At 51.9% G+C, this 27,974-nt stretch overlaps 1 protein-coding gene across 1 annotated transcript; it reads right to left on the bottom strand.

Annotated features, from left to right (window-relative positions):
• Positions 1–1,236: 1,236 nt before the first annotated feature.
• Positions 1,237–27,938, bottom strand: LOC110473412 (uncharacterized). Its single transcript, XM_077789169.1, is given in 4 exon segments — positions 1,237–2,577; positions 21,720–22,505; positions 25,749–26,989; positions 27,494–27,938. Coding segments are annotated over 4 exon segments (3,084 nt in total). The 5' UTR covers positions 27,677–27,938; the 3' UTR covers positions 1,237–1,703.
• Positions 27,939–27,974: the final 36 nt, after the last annotated feature.

The raw sequence follows: 27,974 nt of genomic DNA on the forward strand, positions 1-27,974 counted from the left end.
AGTTTATCCCAGTCCATAGGATCCCAGTTCCATATAATCCCAGTCCAGTTTATCCCGTTCCATAGTATCTCAATTCCATAAAATCCCAGTCCAGTTCATCCCTCTCCATAGGATCCCAGATCCATAGGATCCCGGTCCAGTTTCTCCCAGTTTATCCCAGTCTATAGGATCCCAGTTCAATATAATCCCAGTCCAGTTTATCCCAGTCTATAGGATCCCAGTTCCATATAATCCCAGTCCAGTTTATCCCGTTCCATAGTATCTCAATTCCATTTAATCCCAGTCCAGTTCATCCCTCTCCATAGGATCCCAGATCCATAGGATCCCAGTCCAGTTTCTCCCAGTTTATCCCAGTCTATAGGATCCCAGTTCCATATAATCCCAGTCCAGTTTATCCCAGTCCATAGGATCCCCGATCCATATAATCCCAGTCCAGATTAACCCAGTCCATAGGATCCCAGTTCCATAAATCCCAGTGCAGTTTATCCCAGTCCATAGGATCCCAGTTCCATATAATCCCAGTCCAGTGTATCACAGTCTGTAGGGCCCCAATCCCTATTTTATCCCAGTCCATAGGTGATCCCAGTCCATAGGTGATCCCAGTCCATATTTGATCCCAGTCTGCACAATCCCAGTCTGTAGGATCCCAGTCCCTAATTTATCCCAGTCCCTATTTCATACCAGTCCCTAATTTATCCCAGTCCCTATTTCATCCCAGTCCATGGGATCTCATTCCATATTTGATCCCAGTCCCTAATTGATCCCAGTCCATATGGCCCTGCACACATTCCAGAGGTCTGGAATTTCAGCTCCCAGCCAGGAAAAGACGTTCCCTTTGCCCTCGAAGGCAAAGCTCTTGAGAAGGGGCTGAAAACCAAGCGGAGCAAAATCCTACAGAGACATTTCACTGCTGGTCTCCATAACTTCAGCTCCTGAACTAAGAATTAAAAAAATAATTGGGAAATTAAATCACTAAAAAATCAGGGGCGGGTCATTGGGGGCAATTAAATTAGGGGAGGGGTCCATTAAATCAGGGGAGGATCTTTGGTGGATCCTGGGGCAATTAAATCAGGGGAGGGTTTTTGGAGGTCCCTGGGTCAAGGGAGACACGGAGAGAGAAACAGAGCAGGGAAAGAGAGGCGGGAGGAAATGGAGGACACAAACACAACCAGCTGAGAAGGTGGCACTGAGAAAAACAGAACTGCCATGGAATGGAAATGAACGGCAAAGAAATCAGTAAGTCTGAAAGTTTTATTTGCTATCAAATACATCCCAGCCACCCAGCTCCACACAATCCCCATCCCAGTGCTCCAAATTGGGATCCCACTTCTCCCCATCTTCTCCCAAACCCATCCCACCCTGGCAGCTCTGGAATCGAGTGAGATTGGCGGGGGATTGAGGTTTTTTTGAGATGGGAACAAGGAATTTGAGGTGGGATTGAGTCTCTGAGGGTTAAAATTCACTTGTTTTCAGTGGGATGTGAGAAGATCTGAGGTGAACGAGTGATCCCTCTTGGCTTTTGGAGCGCAAAGCGGTTGAGGAGAGAAAACAAATGAAGGCCAACAGAAAAGGAGAAGCAGCCAGGCGTGCTACCAACGTGGATCACAGGGAATGTGGGTCACCAGGACTGTGCCCAGTGTGGCTCATCCCGTGGGGGATGGAGTTTAGCTCTTCTCGCACGCGGGGCACTCGCAGGGCTTCCCTTACCGGTGCCTCTCCTTGTGTTTGTTCAAGATAGAGCTCCATGAGAATCTCTTCCCACACTGGGGACACTCGTAGGGCCTCTCCCCAGTGTGGATGCGCCTGTGGGAGATGAGGGAACAGTTGCTCCTGAATCCCTTCCCACAGTCGGGGCAGCAGAAGGGCCTCTCCTCTGTGTGAACCAGATAATGCTGGAAGAGACAGGAGCTGGTCTGAAACCTCTTCCCACACTCAGAACACTCGTAGGGCCTCTCCCCTGTGTGAATCCTCTGGTGTTTGACGAGCTGTGACTTGCTCTTGAATCCCTTCCCGCAGTCGGGGCAGCAGAAGGGCCTCTCCTCCGTGTGAACCAGATAGTGCTGGAAGAGATCGCCTCTGGTCTGAAACCTCTTCCCACACTCAGAACACTCGTAGGGCCTCTCCCCAGTGTGGGTCCTCTGGTGCTTGAGGAGTTGGGAGCTCCGGCTGAAGCTCTTCCCACACTCCCCACACTCGTAGCGCCTCTCCCCTGTGTGGATGCGCCGGTGGGTGATGAGGGCTGAGTTCTTCTTGAATCCCTTCCCACAGTCGGGGCAGCAGAAGGGCCTCTCCGTGTGAACCGGATAGTGCTGGAAGAGATTGCCTCTGCTCTTAAACCTCTTCCCACACCTGGAACACGCGTAGGGCCTCTCCCCTCTGTGAATCACCTGGTGACAGAAGAGGTGGGATCTCTGCCTGAAGCTCTTCCCACACTCCCCACACTCATAGGGCTTCTCCCCAGTGTGGATCCTCTGGTGCACCATCAGAGCAGAGCTCCACCTGAATCCCTTCCCACACTCCGAGCACTTGTGGGGCTTCTCCCCATCACGGAGCTGCTCAGGGTCCCCCAGCTCCGAGCTCTGGCTCCGTCTCCAGCCGCCTCCCCGGCCCAGGGTGGCTCTTTCCCCCTCAGATCCCCGCGATCTGCCTTTGCAGCCCCTCCTCGTGCGGGATCTCCGGGGCTTTTCCTCCCCGTCGGGTTCCTGCGCCGTGGAGCCGCTCAAAACGGCCTCTTCCACCAGGTTCTGCCGCGGGGATTTGTCCTCCCTGCTCTCCATCCTCGGCTCCTGCTCGGGGCAGGAAGGACCAGGAGAGGCTCTTCCTCTTCCTCGCAGCCTCCCAGGGGCTGGGAATGGGAACTCCTGCTTTGGGGAAAACAAGGGATGGGCACGATGGGTTGGAAGCTCCCTCTGTGCCAGTCCATCTCGAGAAGTCCCCGGCCACCTGGGCTCCATAAGAACCTCCCACACACCGAGATCCAGCCCTGAAAAAGCCTCCCAGGAGCTCCCCGTCCCTGCTCCCTCCCCTCGGCTCTTCGGGGCTCCCCCCTGTCCCAGCTGCGGGGGTCACGCTGGGATTGGGGGTCCCCCTTCTCCTCGCTGCCCGCCCTCCCCAGGCTGCCGGCAGTCCCGGCCATCCCAAAAGCTCCCCCCTCTTGGCTCTCCCCATTCGGGGCTGCCGGGGCTGCTCGGGCTCCCGGGCTCCCTTCTGCCCTTCTTCTCCGCTCGGGGCCGCAGGGGCTCCAAGGAGTCCCCCCGAGGGGCCTTTTCCGCTCCGCTTCGCACTTCTTCCTTCTCCAAACACGCCCCAAAAAACCCAGCCCCGGCACCCCCCAGGAGATCTGGCCCGAGCTGCCCCTCCCCGCTCACCTGCGGGATGGGAGCGATGATCCCACACGTGGGGGCTGCGAATTCAGGCAGGGCTCCACCGCGCCATCCCCTCGGCTCCGCTCCATCCGCCTTTGTCCCTCCTCTTCCTTCTCCTGCCGCTCCTCCTCTTCCATCCCCCCTGCTCCTCCTCCTCCCTGAGCCCACCTCCCGCTCCTCCTGCATCCCTGCCCTTCCCTCCCTGCCCTTCCTTCCCCCTCCTCCTGCTCTCTGTGCCCACCGCCTTCTGCTCCCTCATCCCTCCTCTTCCATCGCTCCTCCTCCTCCTCCTCCTGTGTCCCGTCCCCTCATGCCTGTCCTCCTTCATCCCTTCCCTTCCATCCTCCTCCTCCTCCCCCTCGCCATCCCCCCTCCTCCTCCTCTTCCATCCCTCCTCTCCCATGCCTCCTCCTCCGCCTCCTTCTCCTCCCTTAGCCCACCTCCTTCTCCTCCTTCAGCTTATTTATTGAAAAAATATGGATATTGATCTAGTACCGCTATCCGACTGTGACGGAGAAAAGCTCTCTCACAGTTCAAAGTTAGGAACTGTATGTTTATTCAACACCGAGCAGCGCGCGGGATAGCTCCCAAACGCACTCCGCCTTCCAGGCGATTATAGAGTCCTTTTATCCATACAAGTATTGAATACACAAAACACAAATACATATTCATAATTTTGGTGCATCCCATTCCCCGCTTCGTATGCTAATTACTCCAAAAGCTATTAAGCCTGCGTAGTTTGTCCCTTGAAACGGCTCAGTGTCCCTTTCATGCGGAGGGGTCCCAGAATGAGGAATTAATGAAGTCTTCCTAGCTCTGACCTTTCTACCTTTTCAGTAGAAATATGAGAAATGAACTCTGGGTAGAACTTGTCCTGGTTTGTAAGATAAGCTTGTATTCTATTTGCCATCTGTTGAAGGCAAACCTGTTGGGCAGGTTTTGTTATCTTTTCCAAGAACCGGTTTTGCTCCTAAGAGGTAATGGTTTGTTAGTGGGCCATTGACTGATTCAATGCAGGGCTGGTAACATAACACCATCCTATTGTGAGATGTTCCACCCAGAGGGGGAAGCCAAGCACTCTTTTATTGGATATAAGGGGGTACCTTTTTGCGGACAGAGCAGCTCCTTACTTTGGGGGATTGCCAGAGAAGCAGCTCTCTTTGGCGGCACTTGCAGTGAAGCAGCCGGAGCGCGCTGAGGCGACAGCGGCGGAGCTCGGGGGCAACCCCGGCGCAGAGGAAGACCGGCCCCACTGTCACCAGATCTTCAGAGGAAAACTATACCCTTCTAAAGATCACCACTGCAGCTGCAGTTCATCAAAAACTGCAAGGGGAGCAATCGTCCCAGCAGGACTGCTACTGGCACCCCAAATTCTCAGGTTCTGGACTTTTTCACTGGTTTTGTTTGTACCGATTGCATTTGCCTTTTTAAATTGTTGTCTAGTTTTCTCCTAGTAAAGAATTGTTACTCCCATTCCCATATCTTTGCCTGAGAGCCTTTTAATTTAAAGATCCTGGTAATTCAGAGGGAGGGGGGTTTGCCGTTCTCCATTGCACAGGAGGCTTTACCCTCTTTCACAGACTCCTGTCTTGTCGAACCAAGACAGATTTTGGCGCATCAACATGAGGCCCGAGGGCATTGAGAGGGAAAAAGGATTAACAGTTCTTAAGTAATTTGGTTTTTTGTTGTGTGTAAAAACATCTTCAGCATCACCATGTGGTCTAGTTTACCTTGGTTTGGGTGGCACGTGATCGTAGCTATACTTTTCCCATTTGCAGACCCTTATCTAAAATGGGTCCTATAACTAAGGCTACGGTGTCTGTTATCAAGTTTGGCTTCTGGGTTAATTGGGTGAGGAATTCATGGATCTTTAATTTCCTCTGGAAGGCAGGTACATGGATTCATAGCTATCACACATTAACTGTATGTTTTTGGGGTTACTTTAATAACGGTACCTACTGCGAGGAAATAGCACCTGGGCAAACTTTCTCCCAACCTTTTAACCATCTTTTTGGGTCTGCTCCACCAGTTCTCAAAGGGTTAAGATCCTTTCTAAGTGCTAATGATACCATACAATGGGTGGTGTTGCTGATAGTCCTGTTATATTTAGCATTCAGAGATAAGGGAAGATTAACCTGGATAACTACCCTCACACCTACACCACAGACTCGAGATGCTGCTGCTCCAGAGCCTGACCCTGCCCCACAGCCGACCTCAGAAATGAACCGCCCAGATTGGGTGAGGGTTCTGGTTAAGGAGATACGAGAGATGCTGAAGGAGTGCATTTCCCCAGCTGGTGAGAAACCGGCCCTTTGCCTTGAGGAGGGACAGTCTAATAGTACAGCTGTGGAACCCACAGATGTTACAACTGTCCAGGTTCCAGCTGAACCACAAGGGCAGTCACGGTCAGCAGCAGTTGCCCCGGTAGAAACAAGGAAGTCTAAGGTGAAAGCAGAGCACCCTGCAGATAGGGACAGGAATGGAGGAACCTGACAACCCACAGGGGAGCCAGAGATTGCTATCATCACCGAGTCCCTGACGTACGAAAGTCTTTGTAATCTGCATAAAGACATTGTGCGACGAGGGCGTGAGGCTTATGCTACCTGGCTGCTCCGGGTTTGGGATCTTATGGGTACAGGCGTGCAGCTGGACGGTGGTGAGGCAAGGAACTTGGGACCCTTGACCCAGGACTCGGGTATAAATCAGGTTTTTGTAAGGGAACCAGGGTCCCTTTCTCTCTGGGAGCGGCTCTTAATGAGTGTCAGGGAGAGGTTTGTCCACAGAGAGAGAATGCAAGAGCACCATCATAGAATGCGCTGGAAGACCCTCGAGGAAGGGATCCAACAGCTGAGGGAAGTGGCAGTATTGGAGGTACTCTTTGGGAGGGATGGACGACACAATAATGACCCCGACAAGGTCAGGTGTACGGGACAAATGCTGTGGAGTCTGGCAAATCTTGGGCCATCTCAATACACCACCTTCATTGCAACAATCAATGCTGACGCCCACCGGGAGACAATAGGTTCTGTTGCCAACAAACTTAGGAATTATGAGAGTATGATTAATGGCCCAATGCAGGCTCATATCTCAGCCGTGATTAAGGAGTTTAAAGAGGAGATGAGGGAGGAGATAAGGAAGGTTAATACAGCACCCGTGAGAGTCACAGGCCCCAGAATCAGCGCCCAACAATCCCCAGCTAGAGAGAGAGGGTACACCCCAAGGGCTAATCTGTGGTTCTTCCTGCGTGACCATGGGGAAGACATGGGGAGGTGGGATGGGAAACCCACTTCTGTCCTGGCAGCACGGGTGCGTCACCGCAAGGAGGGAAACTCTAACCGGGGGAGTTTTGATTTAAAACTCCTAGTAATTCGGAGGGAGGGGGTTTACCTTCTCCATTGCACAGGAGGCTTTAGCCCTCCTTCGCAGATTCCTGTCTTGTCAAACCAAGAGAGAACTCCACATTCCTTGTCTTCTATTTGTTTGAGAGCAGAGGAGGCCCACAATTGTCTTATGTTCCTAAAAGCTATTTGACAGTTTCTATACTCTTCATTATAAATGCGGCAAATTAAACATTGTACGGTCAAGCAATCAATTATTAGTAACCTACTGACTCCTTACTTCATCAAGGCCGACTCATTTATTATTATTCTTTTAAATAACCCTAGTAAGGCTTATTTATAACTGTAATCTTAGCTCCTCTAAATACCTTAAAGTTTACATTTCAGATCCCTCCCCCTCCTCCTCCCCGGCAGCGCTGGGAGGGACTGGGCTCTGCCGGAATCCTACTGGGATCCTACTGGGAGCGACTGGGACTGTACTGGCACCGTACCGGGATCATCCTGGAACCATACTGGGATGGAATGGGGCTGTACTGGCTTTGGACTCACACCACACTGCCCCACACAATCCCCGCTCCCGAAGGGAGGAACCGTGAGGGGAAAGGGGCAAGGAAAGGGCGGGACCGGGAGGGGAAAGGGGCGAGGAAAGGGCGGGACCGGGAGGGGAAAGGGGCGAGGAAAGGGCGGGACCGGGAGGGGAAAGGGCCGAGCTCCGGCCAAGGGCGGAACTGGGAGGGGACGCTCTGTGAGGCGGCGCTCTGCAAACAGAACTGCCACGGACTGGGAATGAACGGCAAAGAAATCAGTAAATATGAAAGTTTTATTTGCTATCAAATACATCCCAGCCACCCAGCCCCACAAAATCCCCATCCCAGCGCTTCAAACTGGGATCCCACTTCTCCCAATCTCCTCCCAAACCCATCTACCCTGGCAGCTCTGGAATCGAGTGAATTTGGTGTGGGATTGAGGTTTTTTTTGAGATGGGAACAAGCAATTTGAGGCGGCTTCGTGGTTTGACACGGAAAGAGAATTTTTTCTGGAAGGAGGAGGTCAATTTGGATATTGACCAATTGAAGGTGGACACGCCTCTGAGAACACGGAGGGATTAAAAGCAGAATTTGCGGGGGAACTCACTCTCTTTGGTCTGGTCAGTGCGCAGTGCGGGCTCTCCCCTGCCCAGCGTGGAGCTGGGTGTGGGAAGGGAAGGCCCATGGCCTGAGGAAGGTAATCCTAAAGGTGGTGGAAGGACTGGAACCGGGCTGGCCCCTGCAGATGGAAGGGTGGAATAAATCTGGGCTGTCTCCATTCCCCCCCCCAGAGTTTCTCTCCCGAGAGAGAAAGAGAAAAAGACAGCGGCAATTCTGTCAGCAATTCCACCGCACAGAAGGAGGAGTGGGGGGAGCTGTAAAGTGCTTAATGCGTGGCAGTTGCCAGAGTTTGGATATCGAGCCATCTCTAGGGAGTTCAGACTTTTAACCCTTCCTTAAAAAAATGAAAGCTTTATAAATTTTCCCCTCCCCTCTTCAGTTTAAAAGAGAGGAAGAGGGACACCTTAGACCCTGGGATGTTAAAAAGAATTCTAGATGGGACTGGGGACAAAGAGTAGCTTTTAGCTAGACTTTTCCGTGTTAGCCACAACTTGAACCAATCTTCTCCTCCAAGAGAGACTGTGTTTTGAAAAGATGCTAGTAAGTACATGTCCAAGATTAAAAAAAAAACCGTTTTCCAATTTCCATCTGAGTAGGAGTTGCCTTGGGGCAGTTTTCCTTATCTGCTGTTAATCGCCCCATCAATGCCTGGCCACATGACTCAGAAATAACACTGTCCAGGAGGAGGAGGTGATTAAGGACACACCTTGTGACTCCTAATAACCCATTGTGAGATGCTCTGACCAAGGGGAGGAGCTAGGCATTCCCACCTGGATAAAAGTGGAGATTTCTAGACAGAGGAGAGCCTTTTCACAGGTTCTCCGAGAAGACGCAGCAACTACATCTGCCATCCCAGGACGACTGCAGCTCTTCCAATTTGGACTGCTACCAGCACGCTGGCCAGGTTGTATTCTGACTTTGTCAGTAGCCTTTCCCTTTGTATTATTGCATGTATTTTTGTCCTTTTCCCCTTTTCCCAATAAATTGTATTTCTGACTTGGAGTCTCTCACTGGTTTTATTTTCAAACCAGAACATATTTTTGGCGCCCAATGTGGGGCAAGAAAGTACTGAGAGAAGTCAGAATTACAATCTTGTATTGTAGAGGGTACCTATTCACTATGATGCTTAACATGCTTTTTTGGGTCTTATACCTAGTTCTCTATATTTTCCCGAATGCGGGGAATCATTTGGCAATTGTAATGCTCATGTGTAGACCAGGGTATGGTATAAGAATTGCTTTATTGGTCTACTATGTCTATTGCATTATGACCTCTGAGGCAATGAACATGATTTGGAATATGTACTCAATTCTGTTTGCTTGTCCTAATCTAGGCTGCTACATCTGGGGCCTCGGCAACCTCACCCAGCCCCTGGGGGGAGGGGTAAAGATTGATTCTTTCAAACCTTTCAGGCTCGACACAGCAGTTTTTGAAAATGTTAAGTTCCCTCTGGATGCCAAGGACAGCATAATGTTGTTGTTAGTTCTTCTTTGTCTTCTCTGCACAATCTGCAACATGCTTAGAAACAAAACACTACAAAACACTACATAGTGTGGTGCACCATCTTCTTGAGGAAGAGGAAACAAGAAGCAAAGCAGCAGTGTCCGTGCCTGTACAGAATACCACAACAGCATCCATGTCAACGCAGGCTGCCATAGAGAAAGAAGGAACCAAAAAGAAAACAACAGTGTCCGTGTCTACTCAGACTGTCATGGAGGAAAAACCAAAAAACAAAGCAAAAGTGTCTATGTCTACACAGACCAGCACAGAGGAAGGAACCGAAAGCACCATCAGCATCTCCACACAAACCATCACCAAACCAGAGCAGCCTGACCCAGTAGTAGTTGCCCCTGTTCAGAAGAAGAAATCGAGGAGCAAATCAGTCTGCATAGTGACTGATGAGGACACTGCAGGACCCTCGCACCCAGCAGAAGAGACGGAACCAGAGATCATCACTCGCTCTCTATCCCTGGGTGAGCTACGTGACCTGCGGAGAGAATTCACCCGCCAGACAAATGAGTCCATCCTGACCTGGCTTCTCCGCATCTGGGACGCTGCAGCCAATGACACCATTCTGGATGCAAGTGAGGCCAGGCAACTGGGATCACTATCCCGGGAGGTGGTCATTGACCAGGGGATTGGGAGAACCCAAGAAACTCTCAGCCTCTGGCGGTGACTGCTCGCAAGTGTGAGGGACAGATACCTTTGTAAAGAAGACCTCCAGGTGCTCCAAGGAAAATGGAATACCATGGAACAAGGTATCCGATGCCTGAGGGAATTGGCTGTGTTAGAGATAATTTTCGCAGAAGACGAGATATTTCCTAAGAGTCCAGACTGTGTCCAGTGCACATCACAAATGTGGTTGAGATTTGCACGGCTTGGACCAGAGATGTACTCTCGTTACCTGGCAACACTGCAGTGGAGAGAAGGTGAGGACAGGGTGGGCGTCTTAGCCAATAAATTAAGAATTTACGAGGATACGGTCACTGCCCCATTTTGTACCCATGTCTCGTCCGTGGAAACAAGGTTGGCTGAGCAAGTCCGGGACTTGATTGAAGAGAGTCATAAGAAACTAAAAAAGGAACTTAAGGAAGAAGGCTACCATATTTCACCAGAAACAAGAAGAATCTCTGCCATTAGGAGCCAGCGCTCCCAAGCCAATGAGAGAGGATACACTCCACGAGGAAACCTCTGGTTTTTTCTTCAGGAGCATGGAGAAGACATAAGGAAGTGGGATGGAAAACCCACCTCTTCCTTAGCAGCCCGAGTACGTGAACTAAAAAGAACACCTAACACAAAAAGAGTCAATGCTGCTCCAGTCTCTCAAACACAGAGTTCCAGACAATATAAGAATAATGATAGAACTGATCCTCTTGAAGGAACCTCAAGAACCTATTTACCAGAAGAGAGCAACGTGTACCATGACCACGAATAGAGGGGCCCTGCCTCTAGCCAGGTAGAGGACAGGGACAATCGGATCTATTGGACCGTGTGGATTCGATGGCCTGGCACATCTGAACCACAAAAATATACAGCTTTGGTTGACACCGGTGCCCAATGTACCCTGATGCCATCAAGATATGTAGGAGAAGAATCCATTTCTATTTCTGGGGTAACAGCAGGATCCCAGCAGCTTCCTGTATTAGAGGCTGAAGTGAGTTTAACTGGGAACGGGTGGCAGAAACACCCCATCGTGACTGGCCCAGAGGCCCCATGCATCCTTGGCATAGACTATCTCAGAAATGGATATTTCAAAGACCCAAAAGGACATCGCTGGGCTTTTGGGATAGCTGCTGTGGAGACAGAAGACATCCGGAAACTGAATACCTTGCCTGGTCTCTCAGATGACCCTTCTGCTGTGGGACTGCTGAGAGTTGAAGAACAGCAGGGACCAATTGCCATGTCAACAGTGCACCGTCGGCAATATCGTACCAGCAGAGACTCTGTGACCCCCATCCATGAGATGATTCGTAAATTGGAGAGCCAAGGGGTGGTCAGCAAGGCCCATTCACCTTTCAAGAGCCCTATATGGCCAGTGTGCAAGTCCAGTGGGGAATGGAGACTGACGGTGGACTACCGCGGCCTGAATGAGGTTACACCACCACTGAGCGCTGCCATGCCAGACATGTTGGAGCTTCAGTACGAGCTGGAGTCCAAGGCAGCAAAGTGGTATGTGACCATTAATATTGCAAATGCCTTCTTCTCCATTCCTTTGGCAACGGAATGCAGACCTCAGTTTGCCTTCACCTGGAAGGGAGTGCAGTACACCTGGAACCGACTGCCCCAGGGGTGGAAACACAGTCCCACCATCTGCCATGGACTGATCCAGGCTGCACTGGAAAAGAACGAGGCTCCCGAACATCGACAGTATATCGATGACATCATTGTGTGGGGGAACACAGCAGGGGAAGTCTTCGAAAAAGGATAAAAAATTATCCAGATTTTACTGAAAGCTGGTTTTGCCATTAAACGAAGCAAGGTTAAGGGACCAGCTCAAGAAATTCAGTTTCTAGGAGTCAAGTGGCAAGATGGATGTCGTCAGATCCCGACAGAAATAATCGACAAGATCACTGCTATGTCTCCACCTACCAACAAGAAGGAGACACAAGCTTTCCTAGGTGCCATAGGCTTTTGGAGGATGCACATTCCCGAGTACAGCCAGATTGTGAGCCCTCTCTACCTGGGCACCCGAAAAAAGAATGATTTCCACTGGGGCCCTGAGCAGCAACAAGCCTTCACCCAGATCAAGCATGCTGTAGCCCTTGGCCCAGTTAGGACAGGACCAGAGGTCAAGAACGTACTCTACTCTGCAGCTGGGAACCATGGTTTGTCCTGGAGCCTTTGGCAGAAGGTGCCTGGGGAGACTTGGGGTCGACCACTGGGATTCTGGAGCCGGAGCTACAAAGGCTCTGAAGCAAACTACACTCCCACAGAGAAGGAAATCTTGGCTGCCTATGAAGGAGTTCAAACTGCCTCAGAAGTAATTGGCACTGAAACACAGCTGCTTCTGGCACCCTGACTACCAGTGCTGGGGTGGATGTTTAAAGGAAAGGTTCCTTCTACACATCATGCCACTGATGCCACATGGAGTAGATGGATTGCCCTCATCACTCAGCGCGCCCGTATTGGAAATCCGAATCGCCCTGGGATTCTGGAAATTATAGCAAACTGGCCTGAGGGGGAGACTTTTGGATTGTCTTCTGAAGAAGAGGAGCAAGTGGCACGTGCTGAAGAAGAGGCCCCAACATATAATGAGCTACCAGAAACTGAAAGACAATATGCCCTTTTTACGGATGGTTCCTGCCGAATCATAGGCACTAGCCGGAAATGGAAATCTGCAGTGTGGAGCCCCACACGACAGGTGGCACAAGCTACTGAGGGACAAGGTGGATCAAGTCAGCTTGCAGAGCTTAAAGCAGTCCAGCTGGCTTTGGATATTGCTGAGCGAAAGAAGTGGTCGAGGCTCTATCTCTACACCGACTCATGGACGGTAGCTAATGCTCTCTGGGGATGGCTAAGTCACTGGAAAAAGGCTAACTGGCAGCGCAGAGGGAAACCCATCTGGGCCACCGAGATCTGGCAGGACATTGCCTCCCGAGTAGAGAAGCTGACCGTGAAGATTCGACACGTGGATGCACACATACCCAAGAGTCGGGCTACTGAGGAGCATCACAACAACGAACAGGTAGACCGAGCTGCCAAAGTGAAAATATCACAAGTAGACCTAGATTGGCAGCATAAGGGAGAACTATTCCTAGCTCATAGGGCCCATGACGCTTCTGGTCATCCGGGGAGAGACGCAACATACCGATGGGCACGAGACCGAGGGGTGGACCTTACTATGGACAACATCTCACAGGTCATGCACGACTGCGAGACCTGCGCTGCAATCAAACAGGCCAAACGGATGAAGCCTCTGTGGTACGGTGGGCGATGGTTGAAATACAGGTATGGGGAAGCTTAGCAAATTGACTACATCACGCTTCCCCAAACCCGACAAGGCAAGCACTATGTACTGACCATGGTGGAAGCAACCACAGGATGGTTGGAAACCTACCCTGTGCCTCATGCCACTGCCCGGAACACCATCTTAGGCCTAGAAAAACAGGTCTTGTGGAGACACAGCACCCCTGAGAGAATTGTCAGATAATGGAACACATTTCAAGAATGGCCTCATCAACACCTGGGCCAGAGAACATGGGATTGAGTGGATATATCATATCCCCTATCATGCTCCAGCTGCCGGGAAAGTTGAACGATGCAATGGACTGCTTAAGACCACCCTAAAGGCACTCGGTGGGGGAACTTTCAGGAATTGGGAACTGAACTTGGCAAAAGCTACCTGGATAGTCAACACCCGAGGGTCCATCAATCGAGCTGGTCCTGCCCAATCTGAACCCTTGCAGACAGTGGATGGAGATAAAGTCCCTGTGGTCCATATGAAAGGTATTTTAGGAAAGACTGTTTGGATTAATCCCACCTCAGGCAAAGACAAACCCACCCGTGGGATTGTTTTTGCTCAAGGACCCGGTTATACTTGGTGGGTAATGACGAAGGATGGGCAAACCCATTGTGTACCACAGGGAAACTTGGTCTTAAGTGAGAACTATGTGTAAGGTTTCATCATGACGAAGATGGAAATAGGAAAAGGGGTGGATAATGTCCAAGTTTTAAAAAAAAACGTTTTCCAATTACCATCTGAGTAGGAGTTGCCTTGGGGCAGTTTTCCTTATCTGCTGTTAATGGCCCCATCAATGCCTGGCCACATGACTCAGAGATAACACTGTCCAGGAGGAGGAGGTGATTAAGGACACACCTTGTGACTCATAATAACCCATTGTGAGATGCTCTGCCCAAGGGGAGGAGCTAGGCATTCCCACCTGGATAAAAGTGGAGATTTCTAGACAGAGGAGAGCCTTTTCACAGGTTCTCCGAGAAGACGCAGCAACTACATCTGCCATCCCAGGACGACTGCAGCTCTTCCAATTTGGACTGCTACCAGCACGCTGGCCAGGTTGTATTCTGACTTTGTCAGTAGCCTTTCCCTTTGTATTATTGCATGTATTTTTGTCCTTTTCCCCTTTTCCCAATAAATTGTATTTCTGACTTGGAGTCTCTCACTGGTTTTACTTTCAAACCAGAACATATTTTTGGCGCCCAATGTGGGGCAAGAAAGTACTGAGAGAAGTCAGAATTACAATCTTGTATTGTAGAGGGTACCTATTCACTATGATGCTTAACATGCTTTTTTGGGTCTTATACCTAGCTCTCCATATTTTCCCGAATGTGGGGAATCATTTGGCAATTGTAATGCTCATGTGTAGACCAGGGTATGGTATAAGAATTGCTTTATTGGTCTACTATGTCTATTGCATTATGACCTCTGAGGCAATGAACATGATTTGGAATATGTACTCAATTCTGTTTGCTTGTCCTAATCTAGGCTGCTACATCTGGGGCCTCGGCAACCTCACCCAGCCCCTGGGGGGAGGGGTAAAGATTGATTCTTTCAAACCTTTCAGGCTCGACACAGCAGTTTTTGAAAATGTTAAGTTCCCTCTGGATGCCAAGGACAGCATAATGTTGTTGTTAGTTCTTCTTTGTCTTCTCTGCACAATCTGCAACATGCTTAGAAACAAAACACTACATAGTGTGGTGCAGCGTCTTCTTGAGGAAGAGGAAACAAGAAGCAAAGCAGCAGTGTCCGTGCCTGTACAGAATACCACAACAGCATCCATGTCAACGCAGGCTGCCATAGAGAAAGAAGGAACCAAAAAGAAAACAAGAGTGTCCGTGTCTATGCAGACTGTCATGGAGGAAAAAACAAAAAGCAAAGCAAAAGTGTCTATGTCTACACAGACCAGCACAGAGGAAGGAACCGAAAGCGCCATCAGCATCTCCACACAAACCATCACCAAACCAGGGCAGCCTGAACCCATAGTGGTTGCCCCTGTTCAGAAGAAGAAATCGAGGAGCAAATCAGTCTGCATAGTGACTGATGAGGACACTGCAGGACCCTCGCACCCAGCAGAAGAGATGGAACCAGAGATCATCACTCGCTCTCTATCCCTGGGTGAGCTACATGACCTGCGGAGAGAATTCACCCGCCAGACAAATGAGTCCATCCTGACCTGGCTTCTCCGCATCTGGGACGCTGCAGCCAATGACACCATTCTGGATGGAAGTGAGGCCAGGCAACTGGGATCACTATCCCGGGATGTAGTCATTGACCAGGGGATTGGGAGAACCCAAGAAACTCTCAGCCTCTGGCAGTGACTGCTCGCAAGTGTGAGGGACAGATACCTTTATAAAGAAGACCTCCAGGTGCTCCAAGGAAAATGGAATACCACGGAACAAGGTATCCGATGCCTGAGGGAATTGGCTGTGTTAGAGATAATTTTCGCAGAAGACGAGATATTTCCTAAGAGTCCAGACTGTGTCCAGTGCACATCACAAATGTGGTTGAGATTTGCACGGCTTGGACCAGAGATGTACTCTCGTTACCTGGCAACACTGCAGTGGAGAGAAGGTGAGGACAGGGTGGGCGTCTTAGCCAATAAATTAAGAATTTACGAGGATACGGTCACTGCCCCATTTTGTACCCATGTCTCGTCCGTGGAAACAAGGTTGGCTGAGCAAGTCCGGGACTTGATTGAAGAGAGTCATAAGAAACTAAAAAAGGAACTTAAGGAAGAAGGCTACCATATTTCACCAGAACCAAGAAGAATCTCTGCCATTAGGAGCCAGCGCTCCCAAGCCAAGGAGAGAGGATACACTCCACGAGGAAACCTCTGGTTTTTTCTTCAGGAGCATGGAGAAGACATAAGGAAGTGGGATGGAAAACCCACCTCTTCCTTAGCAGCCCGAGTACGTGAACTAAAAAGAACACCTAACACAAAAAGAGTCAATGCTGCTCCAGTCTCTCAAACACAGAGTTCCAGACAATATAAGAATAATGATAGAACTGATCCTCTTGAAGGAACCTCAAGAACCTATTTACCAGAAGAGAGCAACGTGTACCATGACCACGAATAGAGGGGCCCTGCCTCTAGCCAGGTAGAGGACAGGGACAATCGGATCTATTGGACCGTGTGGATTCGCTGGCCTGGCACATCTGAACCACAAAAATATACAGCTTTGGTTGACACCGGTGCCCAATGTACCCTGATGTCATCAAGATATGTAGGAGAAGAATCCATTTCTATTTCTGGGGTAACAGCAGGATCCCAGCAGCTTCCTGTATTAGAGGCTGAAGTGAGTTTAACTGGGAACGGGTGGCAGAAACACCCCATCGTGACTGGCCCAGAGGCCCCATGCATCCTTGGCATAGACTATCTCAGAAATGGATATTTCAAAGACCCAAAAGGACATCGCTGGGCTTTTGGGATAGCTGCTGTGGAGACAGAAGACATCCGGAAACTGAATACCTTGCCTGGTCTCTCAGATGACCCTTCTGCTGTGGGACTGCTGAGAGTTGAAGAACAGCAGGGACCAATTGCCATGTCAACAGTGCACCGTCGGCAATATCGTACCAGCAGAGACTCTGTGACCCCCATCCATGAGATGATTCGTAAATTGGAGAGCCAAGGGGTGGTCAGCAAGGCCCATTCACCTTTCAAGAGCCCTATATGGCCAGTGCGCAAGTCCAGTGGGGAATGGAGACTGACGGTGGACTACCGCGGCCTGAATGAGGTTACACCACCACTGAGCGCTGCCATGCCAGACATGTTGGAGCTTCAGTACGAGCTGGAGTCCAAGGCAGCAAAGTGGTATGTGACCATTAATATTGCAAATGCCTTCTTCTCCATTCCTTTGGCAACGGAATGCAGACCTCAGTTTGCCTTCACCTGGAAGGGAGTGCAGTACACCTGGAACCGACTGCCCCAGGGGTGGAAACACAGTCCCACCATCTGCCATGGACTGATCCAGGCCGCACTGGAAAAGAACGAGGCTCCCGAACATCGACAGTATATCGATGACATCATTGTGTGGGGGAACACAGCAGGGGAAGTCTTCGAAAAAGGATAAAAAATTATCCAGATTTTACTGAAAGCTGGTTTTGTCATTAAACGAAGCAAGGTTAAGGGACCAGCTCAAGAAATTCAGTTTCTAGGAGTCAAGTGGCAAGATGGATGTCGTCAGATCCCGACAGAAATAATCGACAAGATCACTGCTATGTCTCCACCTACCAACAAGAAGGAGACACAAGCTTTCCTAGGTGCCATAGGCTTTTGGAGGATGCACATTCCCGAGTACAGCCAGATTGTGAGCCCTCTCTACCTGGGCACCCGAAAAAAGAATGATTTCCACTGGGGCCCTGAGCAGCAACAAGCCTTCACTCAGATCAAGCAGGAGATCGCTCATGCTGTAGCCCTTGGCCCAGTTAGGACAGGACCAGAGGTCAAGAACGTACTCTACTCTGCAGCCGGGAACCATGGTTTGTCCTGGAGCCTTTGGCAGAAGGTGCCTGGGGAGACTCGGGGTCGACCACTGGGATTCTGGAGCCGGAGCTACAAAGGCTCTGAAGCAAACTACACTCCCACAGAGAAGGAAATCTTGGCTGCCTATGAAGGAGTTCAAGCTGCCTCAGAAGTAATTGGCACTGAAACACAGCTGCTTCTGGCACCCCGACTACCAGTGCTGGGGTGGATGTTTAAAGGAAAGGTTCCTTCTACACATCATGCCACTGATGCCACATGGAGTAGATGGATTGCCCTCATCACTCAGCGCGCCCGTATTGGAAATCCGAATCGCCCTGGGATTCTGGAAATTATAGCAAACTGGCCTGAGGGGGAGACTTTTGGATTGTCTTCTGAAGAAGAGGAGCAAGTGGCACGTGCTGAAGAAGAGGCCCCAACATATAATGAGCTACCAGAAACTGAAAGACAATATGCCCTTTTTACGGATGGTTCCTGCCGAATCATAGGCACTAGCCGGAAATGGAAATCTGCAGTGTGGAGCCCCACACGACAGGTGGCACAAGCTACTGAGGGACAAGGTGGATCAAGTCAGCTTGCAGAGCTTAAAGCAGTCCAGCTGGCTTTGGATATTGCTGAGCGAAAGAAGTGGTCGAGGCTCTATCTCTACACCGACTCATGGACGGTAGCTAATGCTCTCTGGGGATGGCTAAGTCACTGGAAAAAGGCTAACTGGCAGCGCAGAGGGAAACCCATCTGGGCCACCGAGATCTGGCAGGACATTGCCTCCCGAGTAGAGAAGCTGACCGTGAAGATTCGACACGTGGATGCACACATACCCAAGAGTCGGGCTACTGAGGAGCATCACAACAACGAACAGGTAGACCGAGCTGCCAAAGTGAAAATATCACAAGTAGACCTAGATTGGCAGCATAAAGGAGAACTATTCCTAGCTCGTTGGGCCCATGACGCTTCTGGTCATCCGGGGACAGATGCAACATACCGATGGGCACGAGACCGAGGGGTGGACCTTACTATGGACAACATCTCACAGGTCATGCACGACTGCGAGACCTGCGCTACAATCAAACAGGCCAAACGGATGAAGCCTCTGTGGTACGGTGGGCGATGGTTGAAATACAGGTATGGGGAAGCTTAGCAAATTGACTACATCACGCTTCCCCAAACCCGACAAGGCAAGCACTATGTACTGACCATGGTGGAAGCAACCACAGGATGGTTGGAAACCTACCCTGTGCCTCATGCCACTGCCCGGAACACCATCTTAGGCCTAGAAAAACAGGTCTTGTGGAGACACAGCACCCCTGAGAGAATTGTCAGATAATGGAACACATTTCAAGAATGGCCTCATCAACACCTGGGCCAGAGAACATGGGATTGAGTGGATATATCATATCCCCTATCATGCTCCAGCTGCCGGGAAAGTTGAACGATGCAATGGACTGCTTAAGACCACCCTAAAGGCACTCGGTGGGGGAACTTTCAGGAATTGGGAACTGAACTTGGCAAAAGCTACCTGGATAGTCAACACCCGAGGGTCCATCAATGGAGCTGGTCCTGCCCAATCTGAACCCTTGCAGACAGTGGATGGAGATAAAGTCCCTGTGGTCCATATGAAAGGTATTTTAGGAAAGACTGTTTGGATTAATCCCACCTCAGGCAAAGACAAACCCACCCGTGGGATTGTTTTTGCTCAAGGACCCGGTTATACTTGGTGGGTAATGCAGAAGGATGGGCAAACCCATTGTGTACCACAGGGAAACTTGGTCTTAAGTGAGAACTATGTGTAAGGTTTCATCATGACGAAGATAGAAATAGGAAAAGGGGTGGATAATGTCCAAGTTTTAAAAAAAAACGTTTTCCAATTACCATCTGAGTAGGAGTTGCCTTGGGGCAGTTTTCCTTATCTGCTGTTAATGGCCCCATCAATGCCTGGCCACATGACTCAGAGATAACACTGTGCAGGAGGAGGAGGTGATTAAGGACACACCTTGTGACTCCTAATAACCCATTGTGAGATGCTCTGCCCAAGGGGAGGAGCTAGGCATTCCCACCTGGATAAAAGTGGAGATTTCTAGACAGAGGAGAGCCTTTTCACAGGTTCTCCGAGAAGACGCAGCAACTACATCTGCCATCCCAGGACGACTGCAGCTCTTCCAATTTGGACTGCTACCAGCACGCTGGCCAGGTTGTATTCTGACTTTGTCAGTAGCCTTTCCCTTTGTATTATTGCATGTATTTTTGTCCTTTTCCCCTTTTCCCAATAAATTGTATTTCTGACTTGGAGTCTCTCACTGGTTTTACTTTCAAACCAGAACAGTGAAGAAGTAGAGTAAACAGAGAAAACGTTAGGAGGTTTCTAGTAGCGCCTCCTGACCTTAAAGGAAAGATCTCTCTTCTTAGACCCTCGGCCCCAGGGGAAATGTGAAAATAGGGGGGACTGTGGTCCCAAAAAATGAAAACCTGAACTGTTGTCTTTCTCCCCTCTTGGCAGGGCATCCTTAAAAGGAAAAATCCTAAAAGCAGTCTGTCCATCCATGCATTGGTGGTGAGAGCACTGTGCATGGAAAGGAGAAGGGTCACCATGGCAAACTTTTCTCCAGGCAGTGCCATGTGTGACATAGAAACACAGGATGTGGAGCTGTGTTTTCTTCAGAAGTCTGTAGCACAGGAGAGACTCCTACCTCCCTCGAAAGGGCTAAGTATCGATTATCTAGAAGGTAGAAACCTGATTTAGGTCCAGATTGTGTCTCACTGTAGTTTGTTAGAGTTGAATGGTGGGAGGAGGAATGCTTTGAAAAGTTTTCATTTAATCTTTGTGTAGTTTGTTTTTTTTTTCTCATTTTTACTTTCTTTTTTTCTTTTGTAGTAATAGCTTAATAAAGATTTTTTCCTATTATTAAGCTTAAGCCCGTTTGCTCTGTTCTAAATTCCACTTCACAGCATTCAAGAGAAGGATCACATTTTCATAGAGGCACTAGCATTGTGCCAGTGTCAAACCATGGCACGTGGGATTGAGACTCTGAGGGTTAAAATTCACTTGTTTTCAGTGGGATGTGAGTGGATCTGAGGTGAACGAGCCATCCCTCTTGGCTTCTGGAGCACAGAGAGATTGAGAAGAGAAATATATTCAGGTTGTCATAAAAGGTGAAGGAGCCAGGTGTGTCCCTGTCCTAACTTGGGGCAAATTTGGGAGAAAAACCTGTGGAAGGAACCCCCCGAAAACAAATCCCCACGGCCTCTCCCCACTCACCTGGTTAGGAAAGAATTTTCTCAAATTGAAGTGGAAAAGAACCTGTTTGTTTAATAAACAAAACCCTCCCCAGCACCAAAGAAATGAACACCACTAGATGACAAGAGAACTCTTTCAGCACTCTGGAGAGATGACAAATCCAGAAAGTCTCTCCTGGGAGTGGCCGCCGGGTCTGGGCGCTGGGGATTGCTCTGGGCACTGCGGATGGCTGCTGCAGATCACAGAGCGCAGGCTCTGGGTGCTCCTCGGTGTTTCCCAGGTGCCACTCCGGAGCAGCTTGGAGTGACATTCAGGAAAGGGAAACATAAAAAAAACAGTCCAGGGAAAGAATTGGACTGCTGAGCTAAACTAACTCAAAAGCAAAGGCAAAAGCAGAAGCAAGTAAGCAAGGCAAAGCAAGCAAAAACCAGCCAGGCAGCACCAGCCTCTTCTAGACAACACACCATGAGGGGAGGTGAGCTGGCTCATAACAAGACAAAACAAACCTTCACTTTCAGAGTCAGTTCTGAAAGCACGGAACATAATATCAAACAAAAACAGAACACACGCCCTGGGATACCAGCATCATAATGTCACCCTAGGACAGTTCCCAACATGGATCACAGGGAATGTGGGTCACCAGGGCTGTGCCCAGTGCGGCTCCTCCCGTGGGGGATGGAGTTTAGCTCTTCTCGCACTCGGGGCACTCGCAGGGCTTCCCTTACTGGTGCCTCCGTTGGTGTTGGGTCAAGCCAGAGCTCACTGAGAATCTCTTCCCACACTGGGGACACTCGTAGGGCCTCTCCCCCGTGTGGATCCTCTGGTGCTGGATCAGGCCGGAGCTCTGGGTGAAGCTCTTCCCACACTCCCCACACTCGTAGGGCCTCTCCCCTGTGTGGATGCGCCGGTGGGAAATGAGGGTGGAGTTGTCCCTGAATCCCTTCCCACAGTCGGGGCAGCAGAAGGGCCTCTCCTCTGTGTGAACCAGATAGTGCTGGAAGAGATCGGCTCTTCTCTTAAACCTCTTCCCACACTCAGAACACTCGTAGGGCCTCTCCCCTGTGTGGATGCGGCGATGCTGGATGAGGGTGGAGTTGCTCCTGAATCCCTTCCCGCAGTCGGGGCAGCAGAAGGGCCTCTCCTCTCTGTGAACCGGATAGTGCTTCAAGAGATCGGCTCTGGTCTGAAACCTTTTCCCACACTCAGAACACTCGTAGGGCCTCTCCCCTGTGTGGGTCCTCTGGTGCTGGGTCAGGCTGGAGCTGTGGGTAAAGCTCTTACCACACTCCCCACACTCATAGGGCTTCTCCCCAGTGTGGATCCTCTGGTGCTTGATCAGGCTGGAGCTGCATCTGAAGCTCTTCCCACACTCCCCACACTCGTAAGGCTTCTCTCCAGTGTGGATCCTCTGGTGCACCGTCAGCTCAGAGCTGCACCTGAATCCCTTCCCACACTCGGAGCACTTGTGGGGCTTCTCCCCATCACGGAGCTGCTCAGGGTCCCCCAGCTCCGAGCTCTGGCTCCGTCTCCGGCCGCCTCCCCGGCCCAGGGTGGCTCTTTCCCCCTCAGACCCCCGCGATCTGCCTTTGCAGCCCCTCCTCGTGTGGGATCTCCGGGGCTTTTCCTCCCCGTCGGGTTCCTGCGCCGTGGAGCCGCTCAAAACGGCCTCTTCCACCAGGTTCTGCCGCGGGGATTTGTCCTCCCTGCTCTCCATCCTCGGCTCCTGCTCGGGGCGAGGAAGGACCTGGAGAGGCTCTTCCTCTTCCTCGCAGCCTCCCAGGGGCTGGGAATGGCAACTCCTGCTTTGGGGAAAACAAGGGATGGGCACCATGAGTTGGAAGCTCCCTCTGTGCCAGTGCATCTCGAGAAGTCCCCGGCCACCTGGGCTCCATAAGAACCTCCCAAACACCGAGATCCAGCCCTGAAAAAGCCTCCCAGGAGCTCCCCGTCCCTGCTCCCTCCCCTCGGCTCTTCGGGGCTCCCCCCTGTCCCAGCTGCGGGGGTCACGCTGGGATTGGGGGTCCCCCTTCTCCTCGCTGCCCGCCCTCCCCAGGCTGCCGGCAGTCCCGGCCATCCCAAAAGCTCCCCCCTCTTGGCTCTCCCCATTCAGGGCTGCCGGGGCTGCTCGGGCTCCCGGGCTCCCTTCTGCCCTTCTTCTCCGCTCGGGGCCGCAGGGGCTCCAAGGAGTCCCCCCGAGGGGCCTTTTCCGCTCCGCTTCGCACTTCTTCCTTCTCCAAACACGCCCCAAAAAACCCAGCCCCGGCACCCCCCAGGAGATCTGGCCCGAGCTGCCCCTCCCCGCTCACCTGCGGGATGGGGGCGATGATCCCACACGTGGGGGCTGCGAATTCAGGCAGGGCTCCACCGCGCCATCCCCTCGGCTCCGCTCCATCCGCCTTTGTCCCTCCTCTTCCTCCTCCTGCCGCTCCTCCTCTTCCATCCCCCCTGCTCCTCCTCCTCCCTGAGCCCACCTCCCGCTCCTCCTGCATCCCTGCCCTTCCCTCCCTGCCCTTCCTTCCCCCTCCTCCTGCTCTCTGTGCCCACCGCCTTCTGCTCCCTCATCCCTCCTCTTCCATCGCTCCTCCTCCTCCTCCTCCTGTGTCCCGTCCCCTCCTGCCTGTCCTCCTTCATCCCTTCCCTTCCATCCTTCTCCTCCTCGCCATCCCCACCTCCTTCTCCTCCTTCATCCCCCTCCTCCTCCTCCCTTTCCCCATTTCCTTCTCCTGTTTCCAGCTCTACTCACTCTCCTCCTTCACCCCCTCTCTTCCATGCCATCCCAGTTTGTGCTGGGATTTGTCCGGTCCGTGTCTGTAGGATCCCGGTCCATGTCACCTCATTCCTGTTTATCCCAGTCTGTTTGCTCCTGATCCCTGTGGTCCCGGTCTGTGCAGTCCCAGTCTGTAGGATCCCCACGCCAGGTTATCCCGGGCTGTATGATCCCAATCCATAGGATCGCATTCCACAGGGTCCCAGTCGTTTTTTTATCCCGGTCCATGGCATCCCAGTTCCATATAAATCCAGTCCAGTTCATCCCAGTCCATACAGTCCCAATCTTTATTTGATCCCATTCCCTATTTCATTCCAGTCTATTTTATCCTTGTCCTAGTCCCTATTTGATCACATTCTTAATTTTTCCCCAGTCCATAGGATCCCTGATCCATATAATCCCAGTCCAGTTTATCCCAGATTATTCCAGTCCATAGGATCCCCGATCCATATAATCCCAGTCCAGTTTATCCCGGATTATTCCAGTCCATAGGATCCCCGATCCATATAATCCTAGTCCAGTTTATCCCGTTCCATAGGATCTCAATTCCATAAAATCCCAGTCCAGTTCATCCCTCTCCTTAGGATCACAGTTCCATATAATCCCAGTCCAGTTTATCCCAGTCCATAGGATCCCAGTTGAATATAATCCCAGTCCAGATTATCCCAATCCATAGGATCCCAGTTCCATATAATCCCAGTCCAGGTTAACCCAGTCCATAGGATCCCAGTTCCATAAATCCCAGTGCAGTTTATCCCAGTCCATAGGATCCCAGTTCCATATAATCCCAGTCCAGTTTATCCCAGTCTGTAGGGCCCCAAACCCTATTTTATCCCAGTCCATAGGTGATCCCAGTCCATATTTGATCCCAGTCTGCACAATCCCAGTCTGTAGGATCCCAGTCCCTAATTTATCCCAGTCCCTATTTCATACCAGTCCCTAATTTATCCCAGTCCCTATTTCATCCCAGTTCATGGGATCTCATTCCATATTTGATCCCAGTCCCTAATTGATCCCAGTCCATATGGCCCTGCACACATTCCAGAGGTCTGGAATTTCAGCTCCCAGCCAGGAAAAGACGTTCCCTTTGCCCTCGAAGGCAAAGCTCTTGAGAAGGGGCTGAAAACCAAGCGGAGCAAAATCCTACAGAGACATTTCACTGCTGGTCTCCGACTTCAGCTCCTGAACTAAGAATTAAAAAAATAATTGGGAAATTAAATAACTAAAAAAACAGGGGCGGGTCATTAGGGGCAATTAAATTAGGGGAGGGGTCCATTAAATCAGGGGAGGATCTTTGGTGGATCCTGGGGCAATTAAATCAGGGGAGGGTTTTTGGAGGTCCCTGGGTCAAGGGAGACACGGAGAGAGAAACAGAGCAGGGAAAGAGAGGTGGGAGGAAATGCAGGACACAAACACAACCAGCTGAGAAGGTGGCACTGAGAAAAACAGAACTGCCATGGACTGGAAATGAACGGCAAAGAAATCAGTAAGTCTGAAAGTTTTATTTCCTATCGAATACATCCCAGCCACCCAGCTCCACACAATCCCCATCCCAGCGCTCCAAATTGGGATCCCACTTCTCCCCATCTTCACCCAAACCCATCCCACCCTGGCAGTTCTGGAATCGAGTGAGATTGGCGGGGAATTGAGGTTTTTTTGAGATGGGAACAAGGAATTTGAGGTGGGACTGAGTCTCTGAGGATTAAAATTCACTTGTTTTCAGTGGGAGGTGAGAAGATCTGAGGTGAACGAGTAATCCCTCTTGGCTTTTGGAGCACAGAGAGGTTGAGGAGAGAAAACAAATGAAGGCCAACAGAAAAGGAGAAGCAGCCAGGCGTGCTATCAACGTGGATCACAGGGAATGTGGGTCACCAGGGCTGTGCCCAGTGTGGCTCCTCCTGTGGGGGATGGAGTTTAGCTCTTCTTGCACGCGGGGCACTCGCAGGGCTTCCCTTACCGGTGCCTCTCTTTGTGTTTGTTCAAGTTAGAGCTCCATGAGAATCTCTTCCCACACTGGGGACACTCGTAGGGCCTCTCCCCAGTGTGGATCCTCTGGTGCTGGATCAGGCTGGAGCTATGGGCGAAGCTCTTCCCACACTCCCCACACTCGTAGGGCCTCTCCCCAGTGTGGATGCGCCGGTGGGTGATGAGGGTGGAGTTGTTCCTGAATCCCTTCCCACAGTCGGTGCAGCTGAAGGGCCTCTCGTCCTTGTGAACCAGATAGTGCTGGAAGAGATTGGCCCTGGTCTGAAACCTCTTCCCACACTCAGAACACTCGTAGGGTCTCTCCCCAGTGTGGATCCTCTGGTGCCTGAGGAGCTGTGACTTGCTCTTGAATCCCTTCCCGCAGTCGGGGCAGCAGAAGGGCCTCTCCTCCGTGTGAACCAGATAGTGCTGGAAGAGATCGACTCTGGTCTGAAATCTCTTCCCACACTCAGAACACTCGTAGAGCCTCTCCCCTGTGTGAATCACCTGGTGCCTGATCAAGCTGGAGCTGCAGCTGAAGCTCTTCCCACACTCAGAACACTCGAAGGGCCTCTCCCCAGTGTGGGTCCTCTGGTGCCGGATAAAGTGGGATCTCATCCTGAAGCCCTTCCCACACTGGGGACACTCGTACAGTCTCTCCCCTGTGTGAATCACCTGGTGAGTGATGAGGTGGCTTCTCCGGCTGAAGCTCTTCCCACACTCCCCACACTTGTAGGGCCTCTCTCCAGTGTGGATCCTCTGGTGCTGGATCAGGTGGGAGCGGCATCTGAAGCTCTTCCCACACTCCCCACACTCATAGGGCCTCTCTCCAGTGTGGATCCTCTGGTGCACCATCAGATCAGAGCTGCACCTGAATCCCTTCCCACAGTCCGAGCACTTGTGGGGCTTCTCCCCATCACGGAGCTGCTCAGGGTCCCCCAGCTCCGAGCTCTGGCTCCGTCTCCGGCCGCCTCCCCGGCCCAGGGTGGCTCTTTCCCCCTCAGATCCCCGCGATCTGCCTTTGCAGCCCCTCCTCGTGCGGGATCTCCGGGGCTTTTCCTCCCCGTCGGGTTCCTGCGCCGTGGAGCCGCTCAAAACGGCCTCTTCCACCAGGTTCTGCCGCGGGGATTTGTCCTCCCTGCTCTCCATCCTCGGCTCCTGCTCGGGGCAGGAAGGACCAGGAGAGGCTCTTCCTCTTCCTCGCAGCCTCCCAGGGGCTGGGAATGGGAACTCCTGCTTTGGGGAAAACAAGGGATGGGCACCATGAGCTGGAAGCTCCCTCTGTGCCAGTCCATCTCGAGAAGTCCCCGGCCACCTGGGCTCCATAAGAACCTCCCAAACACCGAGATCCAGCCCTGAAAAAGCCTCCCAGGAGCTCCCCGTCCCTGCTCCCTCCCCTCGGCTCTTCGGGGCTCCCCCCTGTCCCAGCTGCGGGGGTCACGCTGGGATTGGGGGTCCCCCTTCTCCTCGCTGCCCGCCCTCCCCAGGCTGCCGGCAGTCCCGGCCATCCCAAAAGCTCCCCCCTCTTGGCTCTCCCCATTCGGGGCTGCCGGGGCTGCTCGGGCTCCCGGGCTCCCTTCTGCCCTTCTTCTCCGCTCGGGGCCGCAGGGGCTCCAAGGAGTCCCCCCGAGGGGCCTTTTCCGCTCCGCTTCGCACTTCTTCCTTCTCCAAACACGCCCCAAAAAACCCAGCCCCGGCACCCCCCAGGAGATCTGGCCCGAGCTGCCCCTCCCCGCTCACCTGCGGGATGGGGGCGATGATCCCACACGTGGGGGCTGCGAATTCAGGCAGGGCTCCACCGCGCCATCCCCTCGGCTCCGCTCCATCCGCCTTTGTCCCTCCTCTTCCTCCTCCTGCCGCTCCTCCTCTTCCATCCCCCCTGCTCCTCCTCCTCCCTGAGCCCACCTCCCGCTCCTCCTGCATCCCTGCCCTTCCCTCCCTGCCCTTCCTTCCCCCTCCTCCTGCTCTCTGTGCCCACCGCCTTCTGCTCCCTCATCCCTCCTCTTCCATCGCTCCTCCTCCTCCTCCTCCTGTGTCCCGTCCCCTCCTGCCTGTCCTCCTTCATCCCTTCCCTTCCATCCTTCTCCCCCTCGCCATCCTCACCTCCTTCTCCTCCTTCATCCTCCTCCTCCTCCTCTCCCCACCTCCTTCTCCTCTTCCATCCCTCCTCGCACAGACACCGGGAGCCGCCACATCCACCCCGGCCGCCCCCGAACCCGCC

This window comes from Lonchura striata, chromosome 31 (genome assembly GCF_046129695.1).
Source record: "Lonchura striata isolate bLonStr1 chromosome 31, bLonStr1.mat, whole genome shotgun sequence".
NCBI classification, from domain to species: Eukaryota; Metazoa; Chordata; class Aves; order Passeriformes; family Estrildidae; genus Lonchura; species Lonchura striata.